Here is a 24,771-nt window from a genome sequence, read left to right as displayed (position 1 = left end):
CCCTGGACCTGTGTTGCTGGGGCAGTGCTGCCCCCGCCGCTTTGCGCGGGTGCTTGGTTGATGCAAAAATAAAAGTCTGGGGAGATGCTGCTGGAGACTGCGTTTGTGGACCAGGCGGAGGCAGGGAGGAAGCTCCGCATGGCAGCAGATGCAGCCCCGGTTCTCCATGAGCCCAGGTGCCAGCTCCCCTGCCTGCTGCCACCCAGCACACGAGGAAGGAGCCAAGGAGCCTGTGCTAGTGGAAATGGCCTCTTTATTGCAGCAGCAGAGGCAGAGCTGGGGCTGGAAAGGACAGAGGCACTCGGAGGTGCTGGGTGGTTATCGCTGCAGCAGTTGCAGGAGGGCAGGTGACACCGCCTGGGTTGTCACTTGAACAGGCTCCCCAGGCTGCTGCAGGGCTGCCCAAGGGGCCCAGTGCCCATCGGAGGTCGCAGAGTGGTGCTTGGCCTGCCCTGCTACACGTCTGTAGCCGGGCCCCACTCGTAGCCATCGTCCTCGTCCGAGTCATCCCGGGCCCGTGTGAACCTCTTCCTGACGGCATCGCGCTCGTATTCCCTAGGGAAATAGGGTGAGAAACTCCCGTGATGCCACTGCAGCCTGAGCAGGACGGGGGCAGCCCCTGTCCCCACAGCACAGGCTAGGCTGGGCAGAGCAGGAGCCAACAGCTCCCGGAGCTGGGGGCAGGACCATGCCAGGCCCAGCAATGTCCCCTCCCTAGGTGCCACCAGGGATGCTGCAGGGGCAGGAGGGGCACATTAACTCCCGGGCGTCCTGGCACACAGGGTACCTGATGCTGTCGTAGTGCTGTCTCCGCTGGCCCTGTGGCTGCTCCTCTATGAACTGTTGAAGACAGGAGAGACTGGGATTGGAGGCAGTGGAGCTGAGCTCTGGAGAGGTAGCGGCGCTGGGCACAGCTGGCCCTGCTCCTCTCTGTGCCCCCACAGGATAGAAATTGCCTCTGTAGCAGAGCTCAGGGCCACCCTCTGTCCCTCCCCAGCCCCTCGTACTGGCGCAGGGAGATGCGCCTGCTCCATCAGGCTGTTTGCTTGGAATGGCTCCGCTGGCTCGGAGGAGCGGGCTAGCGCGGGCTGGTCATAGTCATCCTCTGCCTCGCCATCAGTGTAGGGGCCTGTCTCGCCGTCCGTGTCGTCGTAGTCGCTGGTGGCGTGGCTGTCACAGGTCAGGTAGCCAGAGGTGGCTGCACTCGACGGATTCAGCATGTCCAGGCTCTCTTCTACTCCCACGTCCACCTGCAGGAGGGAGACGAGCAGAAACCAGGACCTTGGGCGCCGTGGGGACAGACCCTGCCCCACAGGCCTCGCCCCAGCGTCCCCACTGCCACATACCTGCTCCTCCGCCGTCCATATGGGCTGGTTCTGCTGCATCTTGATGATGTCCTTGAGCTCTTGGTACCAAGCGTTGCCGCTGCCGCGGAGGGCGATGGTGGCGGTGAAGAGGTGGCTGCAGTACTTCCTCATCTTGCTGGCCTGCGCGCAGAGGCGCCGCGAGCTCTTCTTGGAGTCGGGCGCCAGCCACTGGCGCATGGCCTTGATGCCCTGGCGGCTCTCGGGCTCGCAGAACACCACCACGGGGTAATACTGCACGTAGTTGAGGCGCTCCACGGCTGAGGGGGTGATGTCCAGCAGCGCGTGCTTGCCCTGGGGCAGGGGAGCAGCCCCGTTGTGAGCAGGGACGGAGGCAGCATTCCCTAGAGGTCCGCCCCACGCCGGGCCTGTTTGGCGCCCGGAACGCCACGAGGCGCGCTCAGGCTCTCACCTTTTCTGCAATCAGCCGCACCGAGTCCAGCTTGATGACCTTGGACGATGCCCCATCCCGGGGCACGCTCTCTGTGGGATAAGGAGATGTGGCATGAGGGGCTGCAGCAGATGTGACATCCCCCATGGCCCTGGGCTGGATCTGGCCATGCCCAGGCCCAAGGAAGTGCAGAGAGGGAAAACAAGGAGGGGGGTTCTGGGGAGACGCTGAGGAAAGAGCAGGACAGGGCCCTCAGTAAAGAGGCACCTGCAGGCCTGGGCATGGGAGCTCCAGCCTCTGAAGAGGTGTCACCCCACAGCGGAGGGCACTTACGAGCAATCTCAAATAGCTGGGGGCACTCTGTGCTCAGCTTCTGCATGGCAATGTCTGTGATGGGGCCCAGAATCACCACGGGCCGCTTGAAACTGGCTGTGGAGAGAACAGAGGCTGTCTTGGGGGAATAGGGGCAGGGTTTGCACCACACCGGTGGCTGGGCCTCCACCCCGAGGTGCCCGTAGGACTGCAGTCGCTCACAGCACAGGAGGATGAGGACAGAGGCACTGGTGCCCTTGGACGGCCACTCACCTTCCTTCATGACCACCCGCTCGTACGGGGGGTAGCGGCCCTGCTTCGTGAGGGCAGACAAGTCCTCCCGGCTCTTCTGCAGCATCTTCTTGGCTCCCCGCAGACCCCGCAGCTTCCAAAACTCAGCGCGTGCTCCGGAGGGATTGGCACCAGCCGTGGCTTTCAGTGCGGGTTCCAGGCTGGCGATCTGCTCAGCCCTGGGATGGGAGAGGGCTCAGGGCCCTGGGCCTCTGCATTTATCCCTACTGCATTTCTCCCCAGGGAGCAGGGCAGTGGAATTGCCCTGTCTCCCTCTGGGCGCTGAGAAGGGATTTTACCAGCTCACACTTCCAGCTGCAACTCCACCTTAGTGGAGCCCTACACCTTAGTGGGACCATCACCTGGGTCCCTGCCCAGCACTGAGGAGCCTTTCCCTGCCTCTGCTCCTGGCTGCTTCCCTACCTGCTCTGGTTGGGGATGATGCCCTTGTCCAGCTCCTGCAGGTCCTTGCCCATGCGCACAGCCAGCCAGTTGCCCAGCTTGCCCCGGTACATGGTGTCTAGCACATGGAAGACATCACCGCGGACGAAGCTGAGCCCCGACGGAGTGTCCTTCTCGAAGTCAAAGTGGGTCCGGATGTAGAACGAGTCGCCCACGTTGGATGAGATCATCTTCCTGTAAACTGGAGCCCAAGGAACCATTAGGGGAAGAGGTGGCTCGGGAGGAATTTGGGGGTGCTGGAAGGATTTGGATAGAAGCTGAGCTGGCCAGAAGCCTCCAGAGCAGCCCTCACTGCAAGGAGGGTGTTGGAGGCTCCATTTCCTCCCCGCCTTGCTGGTAGCAGCAGAATTCAACCCCCCTCCCCAGCACACATGGGTGGCTCCAGGCTGAGCCGGGGGTGCCAGGAAGCCCCATGCTACAGGACTCAAGGCATAATCAGCCCTGGGAGGGCCTGGTTCCCTCCCATCACCTCTCAGGAGGAAGAGGAGGGTGTAGGGAAGAAGGACCATGTTTGCAGGGAAGGAAGAGTCCTGGGGAATTCAGCAGGTCCGATGCTTGTCGGGAGAGACGGAGGACAGAGACACAGCTCAGTCACTCACTGTCCTGCTTCCTCTGGGTTTGCAGCGTGACCTCTTCGCCCGGGGGCAGGCTCACGAGATACTGCACAGCCTCCTCGCGCGTCACGTTCTGGAACCGCACGTCGTTCACCTGCCCGGGAGGAAAGCACTCGCAGAGCAGCAGGGCAGCAGCAGCCCCAGGACGGCAGCGCCCAGGGAACCCTCGCAGCAGGGCAGGAGAGGGAACCGCTGCCACGGGGCCCTGCTGCAGGTACCTGCAGGATCTGGTCCCCTTCCTGGATGCCCTGGCTGTCAGACGGGCTGCCCTCCTGCACGCCCGACACAAAGATGCCCACGTCGTTGCCACCAGCCAGGCGCAGCCCGATGCTCTTTGCCTTCACAAAGCGCACGACCCTGGCGTCGGGACTGTACCTGCCAGTGGGAAGGCCATGCTCAGCCTGGCAGCGAGGCAGTGGCAGCAGCTCCACGAGCCCAGCCTGTCCCTGCCACCCCTTGCGGGGCCGTTACCCCTCCGTGCTGGCAGCCCGGGCAGCAGGGCTGGTGTAGTGGCTGTGGGGACCATCCTCCTCCGCAGCGCCCAGCAGGTCTGTGGTGAGACAGGGTTGGCTGTGCCACTCACTGGGCAGAGACCTACACAGCCCTGGCGGGTGTATTTGGAGAGGGGCTCCACACAACTCGATCAGGATTCACTTACCAGGGTCTGGCGCATCGGCTGCATTTGTGTCAGGGTCCCTCTTTGTCCGTCTCCTTTCTCTGGAACAAAGTCAGGACAGCGTTAGGTAGATCACAGGTGGTGGCTCAGCACAGACAGGCTGTGCCTGCAGTGCCAGGAGCAGGGACAGCAGGGCCAGTTAGTGCCCAGCAGCTCCAGCTTCGGCTGGGCACCGAAACGCAGTCCCACTTCCAGCGTGAACCAGCTCTGGCCACCAGCAGAGGGGAACCCCGGGGAAGCGTCGCCTCCAGACTGGCAGGAAGCACGGGGGGACTCGGTGATCGATGGGGAGAAGGCAAGTTCATGGGCAAGCAGAGGGGCAGGACGCAAGGCAGCTTACGGTGGTGAATTCATCCTGGTGGCAGCTGCAGGTGGTGGGGAGCTCACAGGAGATGGTGGATGGGACAGTTCAGAGCCGATGTCAGAAATGTCTGCGGTGATGAGACACGTTAGTCCCCTGTGCTGTGTATTGGGCTCTGGGCCTCGTTGCCGTGTGCCCTTACCATCCATGTGGGAGCTGCCACTGTGGCTGTCTGCCAGGTCAGGAATGTTGACCAGGAACTGCCGGTGGTCCCGGAGGACGAGCAGGGTCAGGATCCCCTCCGTGCACTCAATGAGTTGCTGGGTATCAGCCAGGGACATGTTCTCACTGGCCACCCCGTTGATCTGGAGAGGAGGACACAGGAGGGTGTTTGCTCATGGGGAAGCTGTCTCTTGGGAATAACTCTGCTCATCCAGGAGCTGCCGTGGCAGGACCCTCAGCTGCAGCTCAGCAGGTCCCGTCTGTGCCCTCCTGCCTCCCGCTCCCCTGGCTCTGCACGTTGGGATCTGTCCCCTTTCCCAGCTGCCTCCCTGCGAGGCCTCATCCGTGTGCAAACAGAAACCAACGGAGCAAGGTCGCTGAATCCCCTCATTTGGCCAGATGGCACCACATGGGGACAGGAGCCGCAGGGCCCTGCTCGGATGCTATTTTAAGCTCAGTTTTACTTTAACCTTTGCTCAGTGCTGTTTTTCCAACGCACTGAACTAGTGCCAGTGAGAGTCAGGCTCACATGGGTGGGGGGGTCCTGGTCTCCCCGAGTTGCCCCTAGGTTCTTTCAGTTGGGCTGGGCCAGAGTGTAATCCCTGTCAGCCTGAGCCCCTTCGGTCCCTGCTCCCACATGGCCATGGGGCCACCTGGCCCATTCGTGCGCAGCCCTCTGTTTTATCTTCCCCAAATACCTTTCATCTAATCACTGGCCTGACACACCCTGAACATCCGAGCTCCTCTCGTCAGCTGCTCCGCGCATGCTGCGACGGGACCCCGTGGGAGCCGGCGCAGCTGAGCAGCTCCCCAAGGCCCCCGTGCAGCCACAGATGCGGGCACCAGATGGGGAGTCCTCCAGGTAAGCTGGCATTCCAGCCGAGGAAAACAGCCCTTTGGCCCATCCTTTCCTTCCCTGCTCGCTGCTCAGCCCGAGAGCTCCACCGAGCTGCCAGCAAGGGTCGGGAGAGGCCGATATCCCCCCGCCAACACTGGCCCCGCCAGGCGCTGGTACCTTCAGGATGAGGTCTCCCTCCCGCAGGCCGCCGCGCTCGGCCGCCAGCCCATCCTCGGAGATGTGCTTGATGAAGAGCTGGCTCCCCAGCTTCAGGCCGTACTCTGCAGCAGAGAGAGCCCATGACGGAGCCAGGCGGACACGGCCCCTCCTCACCACCATGGAGCCCGACGCGGCTCCTGCCAAGGCGCTCGCGGCCCCGAAGTTGAGCTCTGGGCTGAGGCCGGGGGGGCTTGGGGCGCACAGCGCCCTACGCTGCCCCCTGACGCTGGGCACAGCCACCACCCCCTCCCCAGGGAACACAGGGGCCACGACTCAGGCGGCAGAGGGAAAGGGAAGGCCCTACCCTCACTCTGCCTCCGTTTCACCAGCACTGACGTGACTGGCTTCGGCAGCACCTCCTGGCGCGGCAGCCGCTTGAAGCCGGACACCAGGGCCAGCCCGTCGGTGTCCTCGTCGGGGCTGAAGCCATTCGTGGAGCGGTGCCTGTGGTCACCCCCATGATCTGAGCCGCTGTCCGGACTCTGCCTCCAATGGCTGCTGTCCTGGCTTCGCCGCCGGCTCCGGGACATCGATTTGGAATGGCGCCGCTCATGCCGGTGGTGGCCGGAACTCTCGCTGGAGGAGTCCCCGTCATAGCCCTGGCTGTGGCGCAGGTCGTCCCGGGAGTGCTGGGTGCCGGACACGCGTGGGGCCGCCTCGGCGCCATGGCCCTCGTCATGCTCCTCATCCGAGTCACCCCGCGGGGCCTCGCGGCTCTTGCTCACGGGCAGCTGGACCTTCCTGGGCCTCTTGAGTGTCTGCGGGTGGAAAGGAGCAGAGCAGCGGGTGAATAAAGCTGCCTCTGCCAGGAGATGTTTCTGCGGCTTTTTCCAGGCCCATGATGGGAATCAGGGCTGAGGGGGAGCAGAGGGACGTCTGAAGCTGCTCAAGAAGGGACCCAGTCCTGAGACCCACGGAGCCCCTCTCAGTAGGCGCAGCCCCCTGTGCTCCAAGGAGGTGCCATGGCCAGACCAGGGAAGGGGGGTTCCCATCCTGGAAAATCCCATCTGGAAGCTGTTCCTCCAATAACCAGTGTCAGTCACCCTTAACGTGGCCCAACGGTGGAGCTGCTCAATCAGGCACCCTGAAGATGTCCACGGGAGACGAGCACGGACACGGCAGAATGGAAGGGAGCAGACAACGCCATGTGCGATGCCCCGCTACAGCCACACTCACGATGTTGGCGATCTTGCCGCAGGTCTTAAGCGTCTGGATGGCGAAAGAGGAAGCAACATTCTCCATGGAAAGGCCATTCACCATCACGATGTGATCCTTCAGCCTGCGGGGGAAAACGCGGCCTGGCCTGGACCCAAACGGGAACAATTTGCTGCCCGTCCTACGCCCAGTTGCTGGGAGCGATCCCGCTCTCCCTGCATCCTGCACACTCACTGGAGCCGGCCGGCCGCCGGTCCCCCAGACACCACATCCGAAACGAACACGGCTGTGTCCCCTGTCGTCTTGCTGGGACGGTCCCGGCCTCCGGAGACAGCGAAGCCAAAGCCTCGCTGAGAGTCCTGGCACAGACAGGCAGAGAGGCGTGAGGGGGAGCGGGAGCCGGGCAGAGCTGGAGAGGGAGCCGCAGCCCCTGGCGCAGCCGCGGCCACCGTGCTCACCTTGCTTAGCGTCACCGTGTGCTGCTCCCAGATCGTCATCTCCTCCATGGCTGCGACCTGCCGGGGAACGGGGAGGTCAAGGAGAACGCGAGGAGGGATGCGGGATCCCCACGCTGGGCTGCAGCGGGTGCCTTGCCCAGAGCCGCCCTCGGGCTTGGGCACAGACCTTGACCACATTAATAAAGCTGTGGAGCCCGCGCGGGGCGGGGACGAGCGTGGCTGCCGCTTTATGGCCTCTATCGCAAGGGTTGTCTGGGCACGGGGAGAACAGGCCGCGCGAGGGAGGCCGCTGCGGTGGCGGGTCAAGCCGAGCCCAGCCAGCCCCGGCCCCGCAACACAGCCCAGCCCAACAGCGGGAAGGGGCCCAGCACAGCCCGTGGGGCAGGGGCGGCACAGGGGGAAGGGGCCAGCAGCAGGGACACGGGAAGGGTCCTGTTTTATCCGTGCATGTGTGGAGGGAATCCCGGCGCAGCCATGAAGTTGCCGCTGGGAAGGGGCCGGGAAGACGACGGGCTCAGCGCAATGCCACTAACGCCTCCAGGTCCTCCCCTGTGGGGAGGTGACGGGACAGGGAGGACGGCGCTGGGTGGCACAACCACCGCTCACTGCCCGCAGCGGCCACGGCAGGTGCAAAGACCCCAGAAGCTGCAGAGCCCCAAGCAAAGGGGCTTCAGTGCCAGCAAGAGACCCTGCAGCAGCACGAGCCACCCGAGCAAGCAGAGGGGGACGCGGGTGCCCCACGACACCGGCCGCGGAGGAGCAAGGGGGCCCCGGGGTGGCCTTCAGCCTCGCTGCAAGGGGCCTGTGCCCCAGGCGCTTTTGTCCCGTACTTCCTGCTCCCCTGGGACCCCATCCCGTGGCCCTTGCAGCTGCCGCGGCAGCGAGCTGGGGACCCCGGCGCGCAGCGGAGCCCCTGAGGAGGCCATGGGGCTGGGGCTGGTGACGCACCTGGAAGCGCACGGCCATGACCGGCGGGGACGCGGGGCCGGGCCCGGCGGCAGCGCGGGGCAGCTGCCGCTTTGTCTGGCGCCCGGCTCTGGGGCTTCCTCCTGGTGGTGACGGTGGCAGCAGCCGTGGCCCTACCTGGCGTCCCGCCCCCGGGCCAGCCCCACCTCCGCGAGGCACCTGCCCTGCCCTGGTTCCCCTGGGCGCCAGAAGGTCCCACACACCCGTTCCTGGGTGTTTGGGAAGAGGTTGGCCCAGGCAGCGCCCAGCTGCCCCTAGGGACCTCCCAACCGGGGCCTGGGAGCTGGCTTTGACTCGGGCCAGTGAACAGGAGAGCCCTCACGGAAGTGGGTCAGGTTGGGGCAGATCAGGCAGCTGAGGTGGCCAGTGCTGCCGCAGCGCCAGTGCCAGCCCAGGCTCATGGGGTGCCTGGGCACCTCCAGACCACAAAGAGGAGCCACGGGTTGGAGCAGCCCCTGGGCATCCCCCAGGGTGATGGCTCAGCTGCTGCCCCCACGTGCCGGCTCCCACTGCAACCCCGTCACAACCCCCTGCGCTGCCGCCTCGCGGGGCTCCGAGCCCTGCAGCAGGGACGAGGTACAGGCCACGGCAGTCCCGCGCGGCTGCCCCCGCTCTCCCCGAGGCGGCCGGAGGAGCCGGCTCAGCCGGTTTCCCCGCAGAAACCAGCGCCCGCCGCAATGGCCCCACCAGGAGAGGGCAGCCCCGGGGCCGCGTTCCCTGCCGTGCCCGGCACCTGCAGGGCTGCTCTGTGAGTGCCAGGCTGCGCAGGGGTCGCGATGGGCCTGGGACAAATGGCCGGGGTGACCTCACTGCGTCGCGGGTGACCTGTGGCCACGCCGGGGACTGGGGGTTTATTGGGGCACCAGCAGCCTCTGCCCCACGGCCAATGCAGCACCAGGACCTCCTGCCCAGGGCCGCCAGGGGGGACTCGGCTGCTGCGTGAGCGGTTCCATGGCAATGTCCCCACGTCCCAGCGCGGAGTGTCCCCCGTGCGGTCCCTGCCACGCTGGGTGGAGCCCCCGCTTCCTTGAACAGTCCCCGGCATCTCCACCAAGCCACCCCACTGCGCCCCACCAAGCCATGCCGGCCTCCCCGGGGCCTCCGCGCTCCGGGAAGGGGAGCCGGGAAGGTGGGAGCCATCCCGGGTGCGGATGTGCCAGGACAGAGGCCCATCCTGCAGCCCCAGGCACCTGGGCAGGGCAGTGGCCCCAGCCCCGGGTCCCCAAGCCCAGGGTGACGCCGCTCGTTCCCAGCATCACCCCGAGCGGGGCTGTGCCCTGGCCCTCCTCAGGGGCCCCAGTACCAGCCCTCGGGCTCTGCCCCACGGTCCTTGCCCCTGCTCAGTCCCTGCAACGGGGACAGGAGGGTCCCCGAGCCACCTTGTCCCTGCAGACCATGCTGGGGAGCGATGAACCGCAGCCAGTTCCCTAGGGGAATCAGGCTTTTGTCTCCGTCCCTGTCCCCAAACAGAGCCTGGAGGTCGGCACTCACCGAGTCGTGGCCGAACCCGGCCGGGATCGCACCAGGAAGGAGCCAAGCGCCAGGGCTGGTGGCAGCCGTGTCACTCCCGGGCACTTTGCGTAACCCTTTGCGGGCCGGGCGCCACCTGCCAGGAGGGAACAAGTGGGAGGACACAAGGCCCTGGGCAGCCTCCCAGGCACAGGGGGGTCCCGGGTGACTGTCCCTGTCCCCCCAGCGCTGGCCGTGACCCCTCTCAGCCTGCGGGCTGCGCCGCAAGTGCAGTGAGTCCTGCCCCAGCCTGGTCCCAGGACCCTGTCCCCTTCCCGTGCCCGTCCCTGTGCTCCTGGGCCCCTCCGCTCTGCCCTCGCACCTCAGCTCCAGCCCAGGGCCATTCCTCTTTCGGCCAGGCTGCCTTGCCACAGGTTTGGTGACCGGAATCAACTCCACGCGTCGGGTCCTGGTCCGAGCCGCTTCCGGGCGAGGCCGGTACCGGGACCACAGGAGGTCCCCAAAGCCGCACGCACGGGAGCGGTGGGGGCACCACGTCCTCCTGAACCTCCCGCCAAACAGCCTCCATCGCATAGCCGGAGACATGAGCACGCGGGGCGCCGATTCTGCCACCGCTCTGCTGAGACGGAGTCATGGAGCCTCCCCGAGGCCCGGCGGTAGGCTCCAGCCGCCTTGTCTGCCTCATCCTGGCTGCAGGGCACATGCTGCCCGCCCCAGCACGTGGCCTCCAGCGCCCCGGGGGCAGTGAACGCACCCTCATTATCGTTCCTGGACGTGCTGAGGCCGAGGCCAAACCCTTCCCAGAGCCCCGCTCAGGACATGCTCGTGTCCCCCATCCCCTCGGGTCACCCGTGTCACTGGGGTCCCCCCACACCTCTGCCCAGGGCCCGGACCCTGTCCCGGGGCACGGCGCCCCGCACACACTCGGCGGCCCCCGCGGCAGGGTCGTGGTCGCCCCGGGGGCGCCTCAAGGCCCGCGGCCTCCGCCGCGAGGCGGCGCCCGGGGCCTCCGCCGGGCTGAGCGCTGCCATGGCAACGGCCAGGCCCCGCCCCCGTGGCTCTATGGTGCCTCCGAGTCGCCTAGAGAGGACGCGGTGAAGCGGCCGCTCTATCCCCCGTGAGGCGCCACTCGCTGCTCCGCGCCGTTCCCCTCCTCCCCCCGCCGCCGGCCATGGCGCCGCTTAGTCCCTGCGCGGCGGCCAGGTTCCGACGGAAGCGGCCGTGCGTCACTTCCGTCGACGGGCGCACTGGGGAGTGTCTAGGCGCGGTTCCTCCCGCGCTCTATGGTGCCGGCGGCTCGGCGCGGTTCCCAGGCTCCTCCACGGCGGCGGCGGCGGCATCGGGCGGCGGGCGCGACCGGGGCCGGGGCCGCGGCCGCCGGCGCCTCCTGGGCGGCCATGGAGCTGGACGTGCCGGAGGAGGCGGCGGGCCCGGCGGCGGCGGCGGGCGCGGGGGCCCTCAGCCCGGAGGCTGATGCGGACGCGGCGGGAGGTAAAAGGGGCGGCCCGGTTTGGGGGGGCGGTTTGGGGAAACGGCAGTCCGGACTCCGCCACCGCGGGCGCCGCCGCCCGCCGTGACCCCCCGCGTCTCTCGGGGTCTCGGGGAGCCCCCCCACCGCACCCCGCGGTGGTAGCGGCCACCGGCTCCAACGACTTCCGCCCTCCCCGGTACCGGCGCCGTTCTGTCCAGCAGGGCCGTCCCGGCGGGATCCCGGTCCCGCCCCCAGGGGCGGCCCTGCCCCGGGCCCCGCGGGTGCCCCCAGCCCCGGGGCCGTGTCCTGCCCCCTGCCGGCGCCGCCGCTCGCGGGGGCGCGATGGGGGTCACCTCAGTGTCCCCTGTCCCCACCCCGGGACCTGCAGCGCCCCCGGCCGCGCCTCCATCCGCATCCCCGCTCTGGACCCTCCATCCATCCGTCCATCCTTATTCCCGCTGCCCGCCTCAGTCTCCCTGCAGCCAAGCCCCGTGTCGTCGTCCCTCCTCCTGTCCCCACCCCGAGTTCGAAGCTGGTTCCCCCCGTGCTGGGCACCGACCAGGAGGGACGTCCCGGCTGCCCCAGCCCAGCTGCCCGCTCCACAGGGCTGCTCCGAGCTCCGGAGCGCCCGGGGCCCCATGGCAGTGCCAGGGAGGTGCCGCTGCCGCGTCAAGCCGGGAGAGGCCGGTGCGGAGCAAGCGAGCCCCAGAGGCGGTGGGACGGTGCGGCCAGGGGCGTTGGGCTCCTCCATTGGCAGGATGGGGCTTGGGGGGCCTCTGCCTGCACCGACTATTTTGTAGCTTTTTTTTTGTTTTTGTAGCTAATTGTGGCTAATTTATAGCTTGTTAACAGCCTCCAAATTGCCAGCTTGGGGGACAAGGTGGCCCCGCTCTGTCATTGGGGTGACAAGTTTCATTGTGGGCCTGATTCAAGCTCCCGAGCAGGAAAGGGGTTTGGAGCCGCGTCCCGCCTGTGTGGCGACAGGGCTCTCCTTGGCTTCGCGCCTTTAAATTAGGCTCCTGCAACACTTTTTTGTTATTATTTTTATTTCTTTGAGAGCCCAACAAATGACAGGGGAAACAGGGATGCTCTCAGAGATGTCACTCACCGCCTTCAAGGGGCCCCGTGTGACCTGCGGTCTCTTTGGAAGCTGCTGAGATTTAGAGGAGCAGGGAGCCATCCCCGCGCTCTCTGGGTCAGCTCCTCGGTGCTGCAAGGAAAACGGAGGGGGCAGCTGCATCCTGATGGCTGCTTGCGGGGCTCTCCCGCCAACCCCCTTTTTTGGGTTGCACGGAGCACTTCTTGCCCATGAGCAATTTAATTAGTGTTTTCTCTTCTGCTTTCTATGTCACCTTTCTGGTTTTGTGGGAGTAGAGGGAGCTGGTTGATGCTGGGAACAAAAGAAGGTGGCGAGCGCTGCTCAGACGGGCCTGAAACCATGAGCCGGTGTTTTCCTTCCGCGCTGCAAGGAAATCCGGATTTGGGAACCCGTAGGCTGCCTTACCTGCTGTGCATAACCCGAGATGAAACGAGCCAATAATCTGGCTGCCGCCTCCATTCCCTGAGGCCAGTTGCTCACTCCTCATCGCTTATGTGGCCTCGGTTGCAACTGTGCCGGCACCGGGGCTGCCGGGAGCGCTGCGGCTGGCGCGGAGGACAACGCGGGAGCGATTCCCGAGGGAAACCCAACCCGACACTGATGGAGGTGCCCTGGGTGGCTGCGCCCGGGGGCGGGGGGGTTGTGCTGAATTTCCTCCTGCCCGGTCAATGCTTTCTAAGCCTAAACGTTGTTTGAGGGAGGCACCGCACGCAGCACCGGTGCTTTCAGCGCTCCTTGGAGCGGTGGTGCAGGCCGCGGGGCGAAAGGCTCGTGATGCCGCTGCGCAGGTGCCCGGGGCTTGCACCCCTGGGGCGGGATTAGCGGCACAGCTCCAAAATCCGCGTTCTGGCTCCGTGCCGCGGAGCGGGGACGGCCATGCTAAGCGAATCCGACGAGGTTAATCCGGCCTCTCGGCCGGGTCAGCACAGGCCTTTCCAAAGAGCGCGCAGGGAAATGCCGCGGCGTAAACAGCAGCAAGGGAGGGAGCCGGTGAGGCCAGCACCAGGAGTAAAACAGAAATTTCTGGGTGCAGGAGGCGGACCGAGAGTCAGGGAACTGTCCCAGCAGCAGCGACGCATAAGGTGTGGTGATTTCCCTAAGGGAGCTTTCCAGGGTCTCCCGAGATGTTCCTGGGCAGAAAAGCTTGATGGGGTCCTGCAGGGCTACCTCATTCGTGAACACACTGCCCAAATTCTCTCACTTTGGGAGGCTTTAAGGTTTTTAAATGTTTTGCAGCCCCCGTGGTTGAAATGGGAGTTTCAGAATCTTCTACGTCCACACTCACTTACCGGTGTCCCCAGAAATGGCTGGGTGACGAGAGAGCATCACGTCCCTCTGGGCCCTTTTCATCACCAGGGCCCAAGTTACGGGGCAGCCCTCAGTGAAAGCTGGAGAGTGAAGGCTGGTTTCCAGCCTCCTTTTGCAAACTCGAGGTCAGGAAATCCTGAAGCCCAGCAGCAAAACAGGGGCAGCTGATGCTCTGCCTCCATTCCTGACGTCTCCTCTCATACATGCCCCTGGTTTCTGGCTCGCAGCCTAAGCAGAGGCCTCCAGCGCGTTCTTCAGGACTGGATCCTGCCCTTCAGGGAGCAGAAACGCTTTAGCAGAAGTGTCTTATACTCGTTCAATACTTGTGCCATCGTGCCCAGAGCTGGGTGTCTCCAGAGCAGATCTCAGTCCTGGCATGGGACTGTGTGATTGCAACGGATAGAGAACAGCGTCCTTCTTCCTCCCTCCTTGCAGTGGTGACTTCCAAAGTGGCTTTTGGAGGGTTGCTGAAAGCTTTTTTGTCTTTTTTTTTTTTTTTCCCCCAGTGAGCAGATTAGAGATAAGAGAAGAATTCCAGCCCGCGGGGCACAAGCAGCTCGATCCATCCCACCATGCTGGAGAGGGAGATTGGAGAGAGCTTATCAGCTTGAGGAAAACTCAAACACAACCAGCGTCCCTGGCGTGCTTATGGGCCCCAGCTTTGTTGCGCATCGTGTGTCCCTTTCCCAGGAACGGTGGTAGGGAAGGTGGTGACAGAAGGAGTCAGCACCCACAAAAACACCCCATGCCTTGAACTTCTACAGACCCCGCAGTTGCTTCACGGTCAATAAGTCGCAGTGCAGCCATGGGGAGGTAGGGAGGCACCAAAAATAGAACTTGGGCTGCTCCAGCAAATTAGCTCTCCTTTAAGGAATAAGTAGGGAAGCTGCACTTAAAAGGGGTTGGGAGCCGAGGACAGGCAGTGGGAATGTGTAGCATGGGGTGTTTTAGCCCTGGAAGAGGTTGAGCCCGTTGCTGTTGGTGTCAGGACAGCCTGGAAACGAGTGCCCGAGAGCCAGGCGAGAGGGATCCGTCTCGTCTTGGTTAAGCAGCTCTTGGCCTGGACCCTGCGGAGCCGCCTGGGGCGGCGCGGCTGCATCGGGCGGGGGCAGAGCTGCAGCCAGCAGCTCCCCTCTCTGGAAGGGCCCCTTGGGGAGCAACCTGAATGGTTTGGTACAAGCAGGGTGTAATTTGGGAACGATTATTAAAGTGATTCGCTGACATGACCATTATGGGCTCTTGCCAGATGCGCAATCTTATTAAATATGATTTTCCCATCTAGGGTGGTTACCGGCTGGACGCAGAAGCAGGATTTCCAGGACAAGTTTCTTCAAGAACACTGGTAGAGTCCACAAATAGGTCTGCACAAGCTGACCTGGGCGCGGGGAGCTGGTCTCATCACGTGCCACCAACATCTCGGTCGCGTTTTCTTATTCCTGTCCATCTCTTAGGGCTGCCAAGCGGATTCCTTTAGACCAGGATGAATCTCCTGACGTTGCCGGTACCTGCCCGCTTTGGCAGACCCGCTCATGCCTATGCAACCTGCACGGGCAGCGTGGCCTGGCGAGCTGCCGTTGTCAGAAATCACTGTGTTGTTGGCAGTCTTGCCCCTTTTTTTGAGGCCTCCTCTTTAGACTCTGGTGAGTTTGGAAGTTCCCTGGTATCTCCTTTGCTTGAGGACGTGTGTATAGGCAGGGCTGAGGTTTGGTTATGTTTGAACACATGAATAGTAGCAGAACAGCAGAAAAAGTATTAAGTGGGTTTCATTTTTTTTCCATAAAGTCTTCTTGGGTCTGTAAGAAAATGCTGCTAGTCTCCTTTAAATTGATTCTTTATTAAATAATCCAGTTGACAGTAGTGCGCTCTCTCACATATTTCCCTAGGCTTACTTCCTAGGCTCGCATGTGAATGTGCCCAAGAAGGGAATTTCTCCGTCTTGCTCACGCCGGGCAGAACTTCTCCGATTCCATGTGTGGGGCTGCGCAAGGACGGGTGTTTGACGGTGTCGGGCTGGTGCAGAGCCCTGAGTACTTGGTGCAGGTTGCAGATGAGCAGCTCCTGTGGGGAGCAACACCTCCGTAGGCTGTTTCCCCATTTCTTAATCCATCTGTGGCTGCTGCAGCCACTCAAAGGGGCAAAATTTTCTCTAAGTCTTTTTCTACAAGGCGGCGCGCTTGTGGCGGTGGAACAGCCACAGTGGGCAGAGGGATCAGTGCAGACCGAGCGAGTGACCGAGAGCCAAGGGGCGTTTGATGCTGACGTGATAGCTCAAGAAGGGAGAGGGTCACATAAAACATCTGAGCAAGGTGAGCGTTGTGTGGGGCCGTGTTGCCGCCGAGGGTCTGTGTGCTGAGCGCCTGGGCTGCGTCTCCTGGGCTTTTCATCTCCTTTTGGGATAAATAGCAGCCTCGGGCCCTGGAAGGGGTGCCTGGCCTCTCTGGCAGCCCTAAGAGAGCCAATGATAACAAGATGATGTTGTGTTTTTTCCCTCTTTAGGTAGATCTCAGAAATACTCCGTTCCTCTGCAGCCTGGCACTTGTTTGTTTGAGTTTTCCAGCGTTGCCAGTAGCCAAGTTAATCCTGGGACTTTCTGAGGAACATTTTCCACAATTATAAAGCTATAAAAGTGATTGGAACAACTATTCTATCTACCCATCCCTTCTCACCCACGTATCTAAGCAGAAACTCTTGTGTCATCCCCTAGTTACGCGGTGCTGTCTCCCGTCGCGTGCTCCTGCGGCTTCCCCAGCTCACGTGTGGGTTTCGCCCCGGCTTGCGGTGAGTAACCCGGGCTGAGTCAGAGCGAGCGCCGTGGGGAGATCTGGAGGCCTCGATGTGTTCCCTTGTCCCAGTAGTTAACACCGTGTCCAGCAACACCCGGTCCGACAAGTCCCGGTGCCGGGAGCGCCATGGGCTGGTTGTTGGTTTTCCAGGAGAATTCGCCTCTCTGTTTCTCTCCGTGCATTCTTTGAGTGAAGTGAAATGGCTGTTTTCTTTAATTCTATTTAGATTAAAGTTGTTCCTGGTATGAAATAAATGGCTTAAAGGTGTTGCCAGGTATTTTTTAAGACAGGGTTCTTGGTTTGTCAGTGGAACTGATCTTGTGTAAAGGGTAAGTGTAAGCATCCCGTGTTGGATATTTACTCGTTTTTTCTCCAGTGAAGATGGGATGGCAGCACAGTTACTGTGATGCTTCAGCTGGTATATGAATGGCTGGATAAACGTCTTTCTAATACCAGTCCTTTCAGCCTTCCAGTAATTAGAGGTTAGTTTAGGAAGGCTGCGTGTGGATTATCATTTGGGGCCCTGCGAGCTCAGGTAATTAAGGTCACTTAACGCCAATTTGTGCAATTTGAGCATTAGGAACGATTCTGCTTGGCGCGTCCACAGAGCTCGTGAGGGGTTTTGAACATTTGAGACATTTTCATGTAATTGGCAGGTTTTAAGAGATGCGTCTGGAGCTCTGGAGAGATTTCACAAGTCCTGCGCAGCCCACGTACTTTATCAACGTGCATTTTAGCCATGGAAATGATTATATCACTAATGCTCTGGGGTGCTCACTTGCTGTGTTGACAGAAGCAATAGGATCGTGTGGTTACAGCGGCGGAGAGGAGATGCTGCCGGGAAGATGGAGCTGCTCTTGGACCCTTCTGGGCAGCTTCTGGCCATGGTGATGCTGACACGTCGCTGAATTTAGCCTCCGGCATCAGTTGGTGCAGGATTTTATGGGAAAAACCCTTGTGCTTTGTGTAAGGCCTAGAAAACAGGTCTCTATTTTGCAAAGAAAAACGAAGGTGATCAGCTGGAGTCTCTGGCTGCTTTCACTCAGGTGGCCTGGTTTCATTTTGCAAAATCCTTGACTGTCTCTTAGGTACAGGGTTGGGAACCGAAGTTCACGCTTTCCTCGCACTGTTTGTGGGCTTTACTGCATTAGTTAAATGTGTCACAAGGACAGGCTCTGATGTGAGGCAGTAGCGACTGTGCTTTGCTGTTCCCCTTCAAGGACAGGGAGAACTTGTCTGTTCTTGAGCTCTCGTGTTGTGTTAGGGGCTTTCTATGGCCCGGGCACTAGCACGCACAGAATGTTTTTGATGTCTCTAGTGAGGGCAGGATGCAGGAGCTTGTGGCAGCGACGCTGCAGGAACTTTCTTTCTCTGTTTTATAGGTGCAGAACTACTCACTTGGGCTCCTGGGTGTCTTGCAGAATTAAGTTGTGGAAGAAAACTAGAAAGTAAAGAGAAGGTCAACATTTCCTAGTGAGTTTGGTTGTTCGTGCTGGGATGATGTGAAAAAAAAAAACCTGATTTCTAGATCTCTACCACCCTATTTTCTGGTAGTGCATCCCAACCACCAGCTCCAGGCAGTGGCTGCAGGATGGGAGCGTGGCACCGCTGCCGCTTGGGGAGAGGCTGCTCTGCAGCACGTGCTTGGATCTTGCTCCTCTGTAGTCTCCCCGCGTCGTGGGCTGAATCTGAGGGACTTTCGTAGCAGGTTGTGGTGCTGCAGGGGAAGCGGCTGGCGAGCGTGGTGCGGCTGGGCGCTCCAGCCCTGCTTCCGTCACTCCCTTTCGATGCTCAAGCGCTTTTTGCCTCTTGGGTTGCTCGGTCTTGCAGTCCTGCCCCGTCCCGCTGCTCTATGGCGGGTCCATCCCGTGCAGCGACGGCCCAGGATGGTCCTCAAAGAGGAAGAGGTAACGTGGTCAGAAATCCTGTGTGTTCTCAAGGGGGCAGAGGCCATCCCTGCAGCTGCGATCTCCTTAAATGTCACTTTTAAACTGGCATCTTTTAATGGCAGTTTTCCTTTCTGTATGTGCTCGACGATGCTCTCGCCATCTGTCTGGCTGCATGTTTGATGGGGGCAGAGTACAAAACCAAATAGAATTTGCTGGCGAAAATGCAGCTTGTGCAAATGTAAAATATTCCCCGGTTTCAAAGCTGGAACGGAGGCAAGAGGGATAACGACACCTTCCTGGAACCAAAGCTGTCGGAGTTCAGTGACGTGCCCTCTGGTCACAGAGCAAACACCTGCCTAGGCGGAATGCAGAAATAAGGGTAATTTTTTTTTCCCTCTACTCAACAGCTGATTCTTTGGAGGGTTTAAACACCATGTGTTATTGGATAATTCCAGTCTTGGTGTTCATTAGGACTGGCTGTTCAGGGATCAAAACCGAAATCTGGAAGTCTTACAGTTGCCATTGCTTCATTTATTACTCTTTTGCCTGTAATGCCAACTCATATGGTGCAAGATAATTAAGTTCTTCTAGGGGATGCAAATTCGTATAATTTGTGTGTTTCGTGTGTGTGTGTGTATATATGTATGTTTCTTGTGTGTGTGTGTGTGTGTATATGTTTCGTGTGTGTGTGTATATGTTTCGCGTGTGTGTGTATGTATTAAAACTCTGCTTGGGAGAAGTTGAAAAATTAATTCTCCCATTAAAGATGCTGTTTTGATACGCTTACTGTTTTTTTTTTTTGATTCCAGGCTACTTCCCCTCAAACAAGGCATCTCTTTGGGCTGAAATTAATTTTGATGGAAGGAAACCGATGACACAGTCTTTCTCCACCTTAGTCCCCAAGGGTTGGATGTTTGTTTTTCATTTCAGTCTTAAGAAGAAGTCACTGGTGGATTAACTATCTAGGACACCCTTTCTCAAAAGAGGCTTCTAGGCTGGTAATGCCAGAAAGTGCTTATTAAAGAAAATGAGAAGCCGAAGGAGCAAACATCCTAAAATTGCTAATTGCTTTTTGCGGCTTCTTCGCTCACCAGCCGCCTGCGTTCGTTAACGTAAAGCTGTAGTCACCTCTTTGCTGCGGATCCCTTGCAAAAGGCCTCCGAAGTCCTGACGAACCCAGGCCTGCACCCCTAAAAGGGAACCAAAAGGCAGGGTGTGATCGGACGCGACTCTTCTCTTCCTTAAAGAAAGGAACTGCGATAACTGTTTTGCTTCGGTACAGCAGGAAGCCTAGTTTATTGTGGAGCAGATATAGAGATGGCCCAGAAATAGTATTAAAGACACCACAAGGTGGTTCTTGAAGCTTTTTGGCAGCCTTTCGAGCTGCTCTGAACTGCCTGCTCTGGAGCTGGAAGCCAGCGGAAAAGCTACCCAAGCCGAGCTGCTTCTGCCCTGTGCCCTTCCCTAATTCAGGAGCTTTTGGGAGCTTTGGGATGACTGGTATGCAGGTGCTTCGGTTCTGCTGGGGTGGCACTTTGAGAGCGGGGGTGCATTTTGCTCCCCTTCTTTTGCGTCTTTGGTTTGGACACGTATCTGCCCGCAGTCTGGAGGGGCCCTTGTTCTCTCACCGAGCGGCTCTTCGCTGAGCAGGAGCATGGAACAACCTGCCCTGGCATCTGAGTGAGAATCCTGCAGCCTGGGCAGGAGCAGGCTGCTCTGGTGCCCTGGCTTTGGGCTGAGCTGCAGGTCTGTGCTGGAAAGAGCCTGTTCTTCCGCCTGTTCCTCTGCCTGTTCTTCCGCTGCAGTCGCCTGCAGTGGAAGGGATGTCCGTGGTCTTCGGTGCAGCCCGGCTGGCCCGTCCGTGTAGCCCAGCACGGGCACCGGCTGTTCCTGCCGTCCAACGCTTGTCTCGCCTGTTGGTGGTTTCTACTTGTAGCTCTAGCAGCAACTATAAACATCTCATTGATTTTTTTTTTTTTTTTTTTTTAGTGACTTATTTCAGCTAATAGCTGAGTCACCAGCTGCCACTCTGCAGCCAGGATTCCAGGGGGAGAGGAGCCTTTTTGCTGAGCCTTTCGTGTTTGAATTACATTTTTTGGCAACACAGTTAATTTTGGAGTTTATTCGGACCTGGCTTGTTTGGTTCCAGCTGTTCGGGGGGTCTCGCTACAGCAGAACAAGAGTGTAAGTCAAAACCTCTCTAGTCTCAAAGAGCAGAAATGGCCTTCGTGAGGCTTAATGAGGAAGGGAACATAGGGATGAGTGTTATTTAAACTTATTTGTTATCTCTCGCCCTCCTCCCAGGGCTTGCAGCAGGGTTTTGTGGCCTTGGAGGTTATAATGTGTGTTGTGAAACCAAGTACATGGCCTGACTGAAGCAGGGCTCGTAGCTGAGGTTTGTCACTCGTGAAGGACTAAGGAAGGGGAGATCAGAGAGTTGCTACTGCTCCGGGTCCAGCCTCTTGGACTGGGGGAAGAACGGGTGGTGTTGACAAGTCTAGGAACAGGTGAGATCCCCTTGGAAAGGGTTTCCCGTTAGCTGGGATGGACTGAGCGGAGTTGGCCCGTGAGGAGCTGGTTGCCCCCAGCACGGCTTGCTGTAGGGTGCAGATGGGTTGTGCTGAGTCTGGGCCCTTTCTCCAGGGGCAAATCCCACCCAGAGCCGCTCCTCTGCCACACGCGACTCGGGGTAGTTAATTTTGAATGAGAGCAGGAAGTTGCCGAGAGCTCCGTGTCCTGACGAGCTCGGCTGAGGCGCGCGCGCAGCCAGGGGGTAGCGATCGCCCGTGTGGCAGCAGCCCAAGCGCCGGCTCCTTCGGAGGTGGCTCCCTCGGCTGGGGCGCACTGCAGGCCCTGTCCCTGGCGTTGCGGGGCCGGCTCCGCGCGCACCCGCTGTGGCGGCGTCTCCAAGGGGCGTCTGCTCCGCCTGGCGCTGCCTGGCGGAGGGACCTTTATCCGGTGACGCACGTTGTGCTCGGCCCCACTCCCAAATCCGCTTCTCGTCCTCGGTGTTTGAGCACCCAAGGAAAATCTCTCTGTCAAGTGATATTAGCAAGAGCAGAATTAAATCTTAGAGGATTTAGCCGAGCAGCTTTGACTGCAGAGTAAATGGAGAAACGCGCTGCTCCTTGTGGATCCCGGTGTGTGAGGGGTGGTCGTTAGGAAACTGCTTTTGCTTCGGTCTGGGGCCTCTCCGCCTTGGCCGTGTGCTCTTAGGTGGGGTGGGATGTTGGCTCTCATGTTCCTACTTGATTTCCTTGACTTGGCCTCGTGCAGCTGAACCAGGCCCTGTGTATGCAGGGGAGAGTCACTGCTCCGGGATGGAATCCGCAGGCTAGATACGGTTAGTTTGCGGAGCTGAATCAGCTCAGATTTCTTTCCCTTTATTAGTGGTACTGGAAGCGAAGGGTACGAGAGGATGCAACTGAGCGTCTGTTCCCGGCACGGAGATAGGATGTTGCACCGTTAAAGCTGCTGCATCCTGCTCCGAGGCAGCAGTGCGTAGGCAGGGAGATGGGAGATTAGAAAATCAAGGAGGGAAGGGAATTCTGAGGTGAGCCTTCGCGATGGGGCCTCGTATGTGACTTCTCTGAGGGAAATGGCTCCCCGGGGCCCTGTGGCAGTGGCAAACTCCAGCTGGAAAATCAAAATGAGTCCCCGTGGCTGTTCTGGTGAGCAGTGCCGTTCCATTGGGATGTCCTGGTGGGGCGCGAGGACCAAATCTTGCCCTGGAGCAAAGGAAGGGGGCAATCAGATGTGGCTGTGGCTGTTCCGAAGGATCGTGAGGAATGCAGCTCCGAGTCCTCCAGCCTTTTATGGCCTCGCTCTAAAGGAGCGTCGTGGTTTTAGCGCGGCGCCTGGGTATCGTCACAGGCGGGAGGAGCTGCCTCTGGCCCGAGCGGGCCCCGCGCTCTCATTAATCCCAACCAAGCCTCGCTTGGAGTCTCGCAGACCGACCAGGTGCGAAGGTTGTAATAGAGAGAGAGGCCGGGCCGAGGAGGGGGCTCACCCTGGTGGCAGCGCCGGCGTGGCCGACCTTGGCCACGTCACCTCGCTGCTCCGTGCGCGAGGCAGAGGCTGCCCGGCCGGGAGCGCTGTACTTCCCTCCGCAACCCTGTGGCCAGCGGCAGGGGAAAGGAACGCTGTGTTCGGAGTAGACGGCACCTTTCCCCATCCAGCAGCTGTTCTTCTGCACATCCCCCCGGACCGCAGAATTCCGGAGCTGAGCGGCTGCAGCGCGTTCCACTCCTGGCTGTCAGCTATTGCGTGCGCCGCTTGATTAGATTTTTGGTTTGTTTTTTGGTTACGTGTCATCCAGGTCGGGCTAAGCTCTCTAAAATTGTCTTACATGTGTATATATATACATTTTTTTTTTTTCCCCTACACGCAGCTGTTGTGCAACAAGGCAGCGAATCAGCCCTTTCCCAGGTTCCTCCCGCTGGGCTCGTTCTGCTCCGTCCGCGCTGTGACTGGGCCCCGCTGCCGCGAGCACGTTTCTTTTCGGGCTGGTCGTCAAGGCGACGTTTCCAGCGCCCCACGTCTCCGCACCCGAGGCAGAAGGAGCTTCACCAGTAAAAGCTTAGATAGCTTTTACCGCGGAATCACCCCGATTGCAGCAGTTCTTTGCAGCAGTGGCGGCCCTCAGTGAGGGGGCCGTACCAGAATTCTGGACTGCCCCCATGTACAAGTGCATCAGGAGGTGGTTTTGGCTGTTTTGTGTTTAAATCAGCGTGAGTTTTTGTGTAGATGACCCCAAAAATCTTTCACTCTGCAAATGCTCCAGGGGGGAAAATGGATTCATTCCAGCATCAAAAGTTTGTGCTGCTCTTCAAAAGCTCTTCTAGAGGCTCTGGGTAACGTGCAGAGTTTAGCTGGGCTTGCTTTATTTCCCTGTGATTTCTGCAGCTCTCCGCCGGCAGAAGCAGCTGGCAGGGCCCAGGGAGCGGAGCAGGCGGCTGCGTCTCCCTGCAGAGAGATGCTGCATTTTAAATCCAAGCCAACACAAAACCCTCCCTCTGTGTTTAGGATGGCGTCTTAGCTGCTGTTTCCCATCCCAATCGAGCCGAGTTGCTTTGTGGGCAGAAATTCAGCTTCCTAACGAGAAGTAGGTCACCCTGCGTGCCCACGCGGGCAGGTCGCTCGAGCTCCTTCCCCGGGAGGCTGCTCCTGAGTGCCGGTGCTGCTCCCTGGTCCTTGTCCTTGTCCCTCGTCCCGGCTGGGCGCTCGCAGGGAGCCGCGGAGCTCGGGAGGCTCCGTGGAGCTCGGGAGGCTCTGCTCTCCGGAGCGGCCTTCCTGTTGCTGCTCCCGCTGCCGGGGCCGCTACAACGCAGCTGCTCCGCTCAGACACGGTTTCTGGCATCTTCTCCCAGTGCCCTTTTATTTTTTTCCCCTTAATTTATTTTTATTATCAGTCCCTTGCAGAAAATAACAGCTGTCTCTTTTGACTGATATGGTTCATTTCCAGCCTTTCTCTCCGTGTTTCTCCTGCAGCATCTGCTAAGCGTGCGGAGCCATTGCCTTTTACAGCTCGTGCCTCCGCGCTCCGCTCTTCCCTAACACTTCTGATCGTCACATATTGACCAGAGCAGGCAGCGCTCAGGGCTGTCGGATCGAGCAATAAATCGTAGCATTCCCATTGAGGTCTTGGCCTCCTCTTTGTTTTTTCCACCCAAATGGGTGAGGGGACATAGGTGGCTACTCAGGAATATTGTGTCTTGATCAAGTAATTGTAAAATTGGGTCCAGACCTGCTTCAGTGAGTGTACGCACAACCAGCTCCATTTTCACAGCTTTCCAGCACGTTACAGGGGTTTCATATTAAATATCTGTGTTGCAAAGGCTGCCATCGTGCTGGTAGGTTAAAAACAAATAACCCCCCTAAGCAGTGAACTCAGATTGTCCCAGTGTTTCAGGAGGTTGACTTGGAAAACTAGCCGTGTCCCATTGCAAGAGCGACGGTCCTGTGGGGAGGTCGGGGCAAATTGCAAGAGGTCTTTAGCGCGTTGTGTTTTTTGGAGGGGTCCTGTTGGTACAGAGCTTACGTGATGTTTAAGTACTCCTGTATTTTTAGTCCCAAGAGAATTATGTAACTCTTGATGAGCCTTTAATAGAGGAAGCTTTTATGAATGGCGCAGCAATTCTGCAGGTGAGATTGGTGAAAGGAGCCGAGGATCTGCTCCGGCTGCTTCTCCAGAGCACAGTAAAGGATTTGGTGCTGCATTTGTATTTTTGTACATGTGCACGTGCAAGCACATCCCGCACACCAGAGCTCTTCGTCAAGTCTTACATAAGACTTCTGCAGGATGGGCCTTAGCTTTCCTAGGAAATTCCTTCTCAGTAGATGGAACCTCTCGCGGCTTGTCCAGGTTTACAGGGAAGGCTTTTTGCTCGTCAGCTTTTTAGCTGATTTTGAGAGCTTGAAGCATCTTTTTTCTTGTTTAGATTTTTAGATTTATTCTTTGCACGTAGTTTGAAACCCAGGTT

General features: G+C 59.8%; 1 protein-coding gene across 2 annotated transcripts; it reads right to left on the bottom strand.

The window, feature by feature from the left end:
* Positions 1 to 387: 387 nt before the first annotated feature.
* TJP3 (tight junction protein 3) lies at positions 388 to 9,847 on the bottom strand. Of its 2 annotated transcripts, none has more exons than XM_088535060.1 (20): positions 9,761 to 9,847; positions 7,304 to 7,360; positions 7,080 to 7,204; positions 6,867 to 6,969; positions 5,995 to 6,448; positions 5,649 to 5,752; positions 4,614 to 4,776; positions 4,451 to 4,541; positions 4,093 to 4,151; positions 3,906 to 3,984; positions 3,653 to 3,809; positions 3,420 to 3,528; positions 2,782 to 3,001; positions 2,341 to 2,537; positions 2,089 to 2,184; positions 1,777 to 1,847; positions 1,347 to 1,658; positions 1,008 to 1,250; positions 788 to 840; positions 388 to 555 (listed from the first exon to the last, which is right to left on the bottom strand). In XM_088535060.1, the coding sequence occupies exons 2-20, from the start codon at positions 7,349 to 7,351 to the stop codon at positions 456 to 458; spliced, it is 2,784 nt and encodes a 927-aa protein (XP_088391186.1). In that variant the 5' UTR covers positions 7,352 to 7,360; positions 9,761 to 9,847; the 3' UTR covers positions 388 to 455. The 2 variants fall into 2 exon arrangements, with proteins under 2 accessions (XP_088391186.1, XP_088391187.1); XM_088535061.1 differs by having other exon boundaries at positions 1,026 to 1,250; positions 3,906 to 4,012; positions 4,115 to 4,151; positions 9,761 to 9,846.
* Positions 9,848 to 24,771: the final 14,924 nt, after the last annotated feature.

Source organism: Tinamus guttatus, unplaced genomic scaffold (assembly GCF_059628265.1).
Source record: "Tinamus guttatus ecotype Peru unplaced genomic scaffold, ASM5962826v1 Tinamus_guttatus_pri_ptg000610l, whole genome shotgun sequence".
In the NCBI taxonomy this organism is placed as follows: domain Eukaryota; kingdom Metazoa; phylum Chordata; class Aves; order Tinamiformes; family Tinamidae; genus Tinamus; species Tinamus guttatus.
This window is presented reverse-complemented; position numbering and strand designations above follow the sequence as displayed.

Excerpts from the sequence above, each read along its gene's own strand:
- TJP3 (XM_088535060.1), bottom strand. The coding sequence starts at position 7,351 with ATGGAGGAGATGACGATCTGGGAGCAGCACACGGTGACGCTAAGCAAG. Across the intron at positions 6,449-6,866 it reads GCGGCAAGATCGCCAACATC|ACACTCAAGAGGCCCAGGAA; the intron begins GTGAGTGTGGCT and ends TTCCACCCGCAG. Across the intron at positions 3,002-3,419 it reads AACCCAGAGGAAGCAGGACA|TTTACAGGAAGATGATCTCA; the intron begins GTGAGTGACTGA and ends CTTGGGCTCCAG.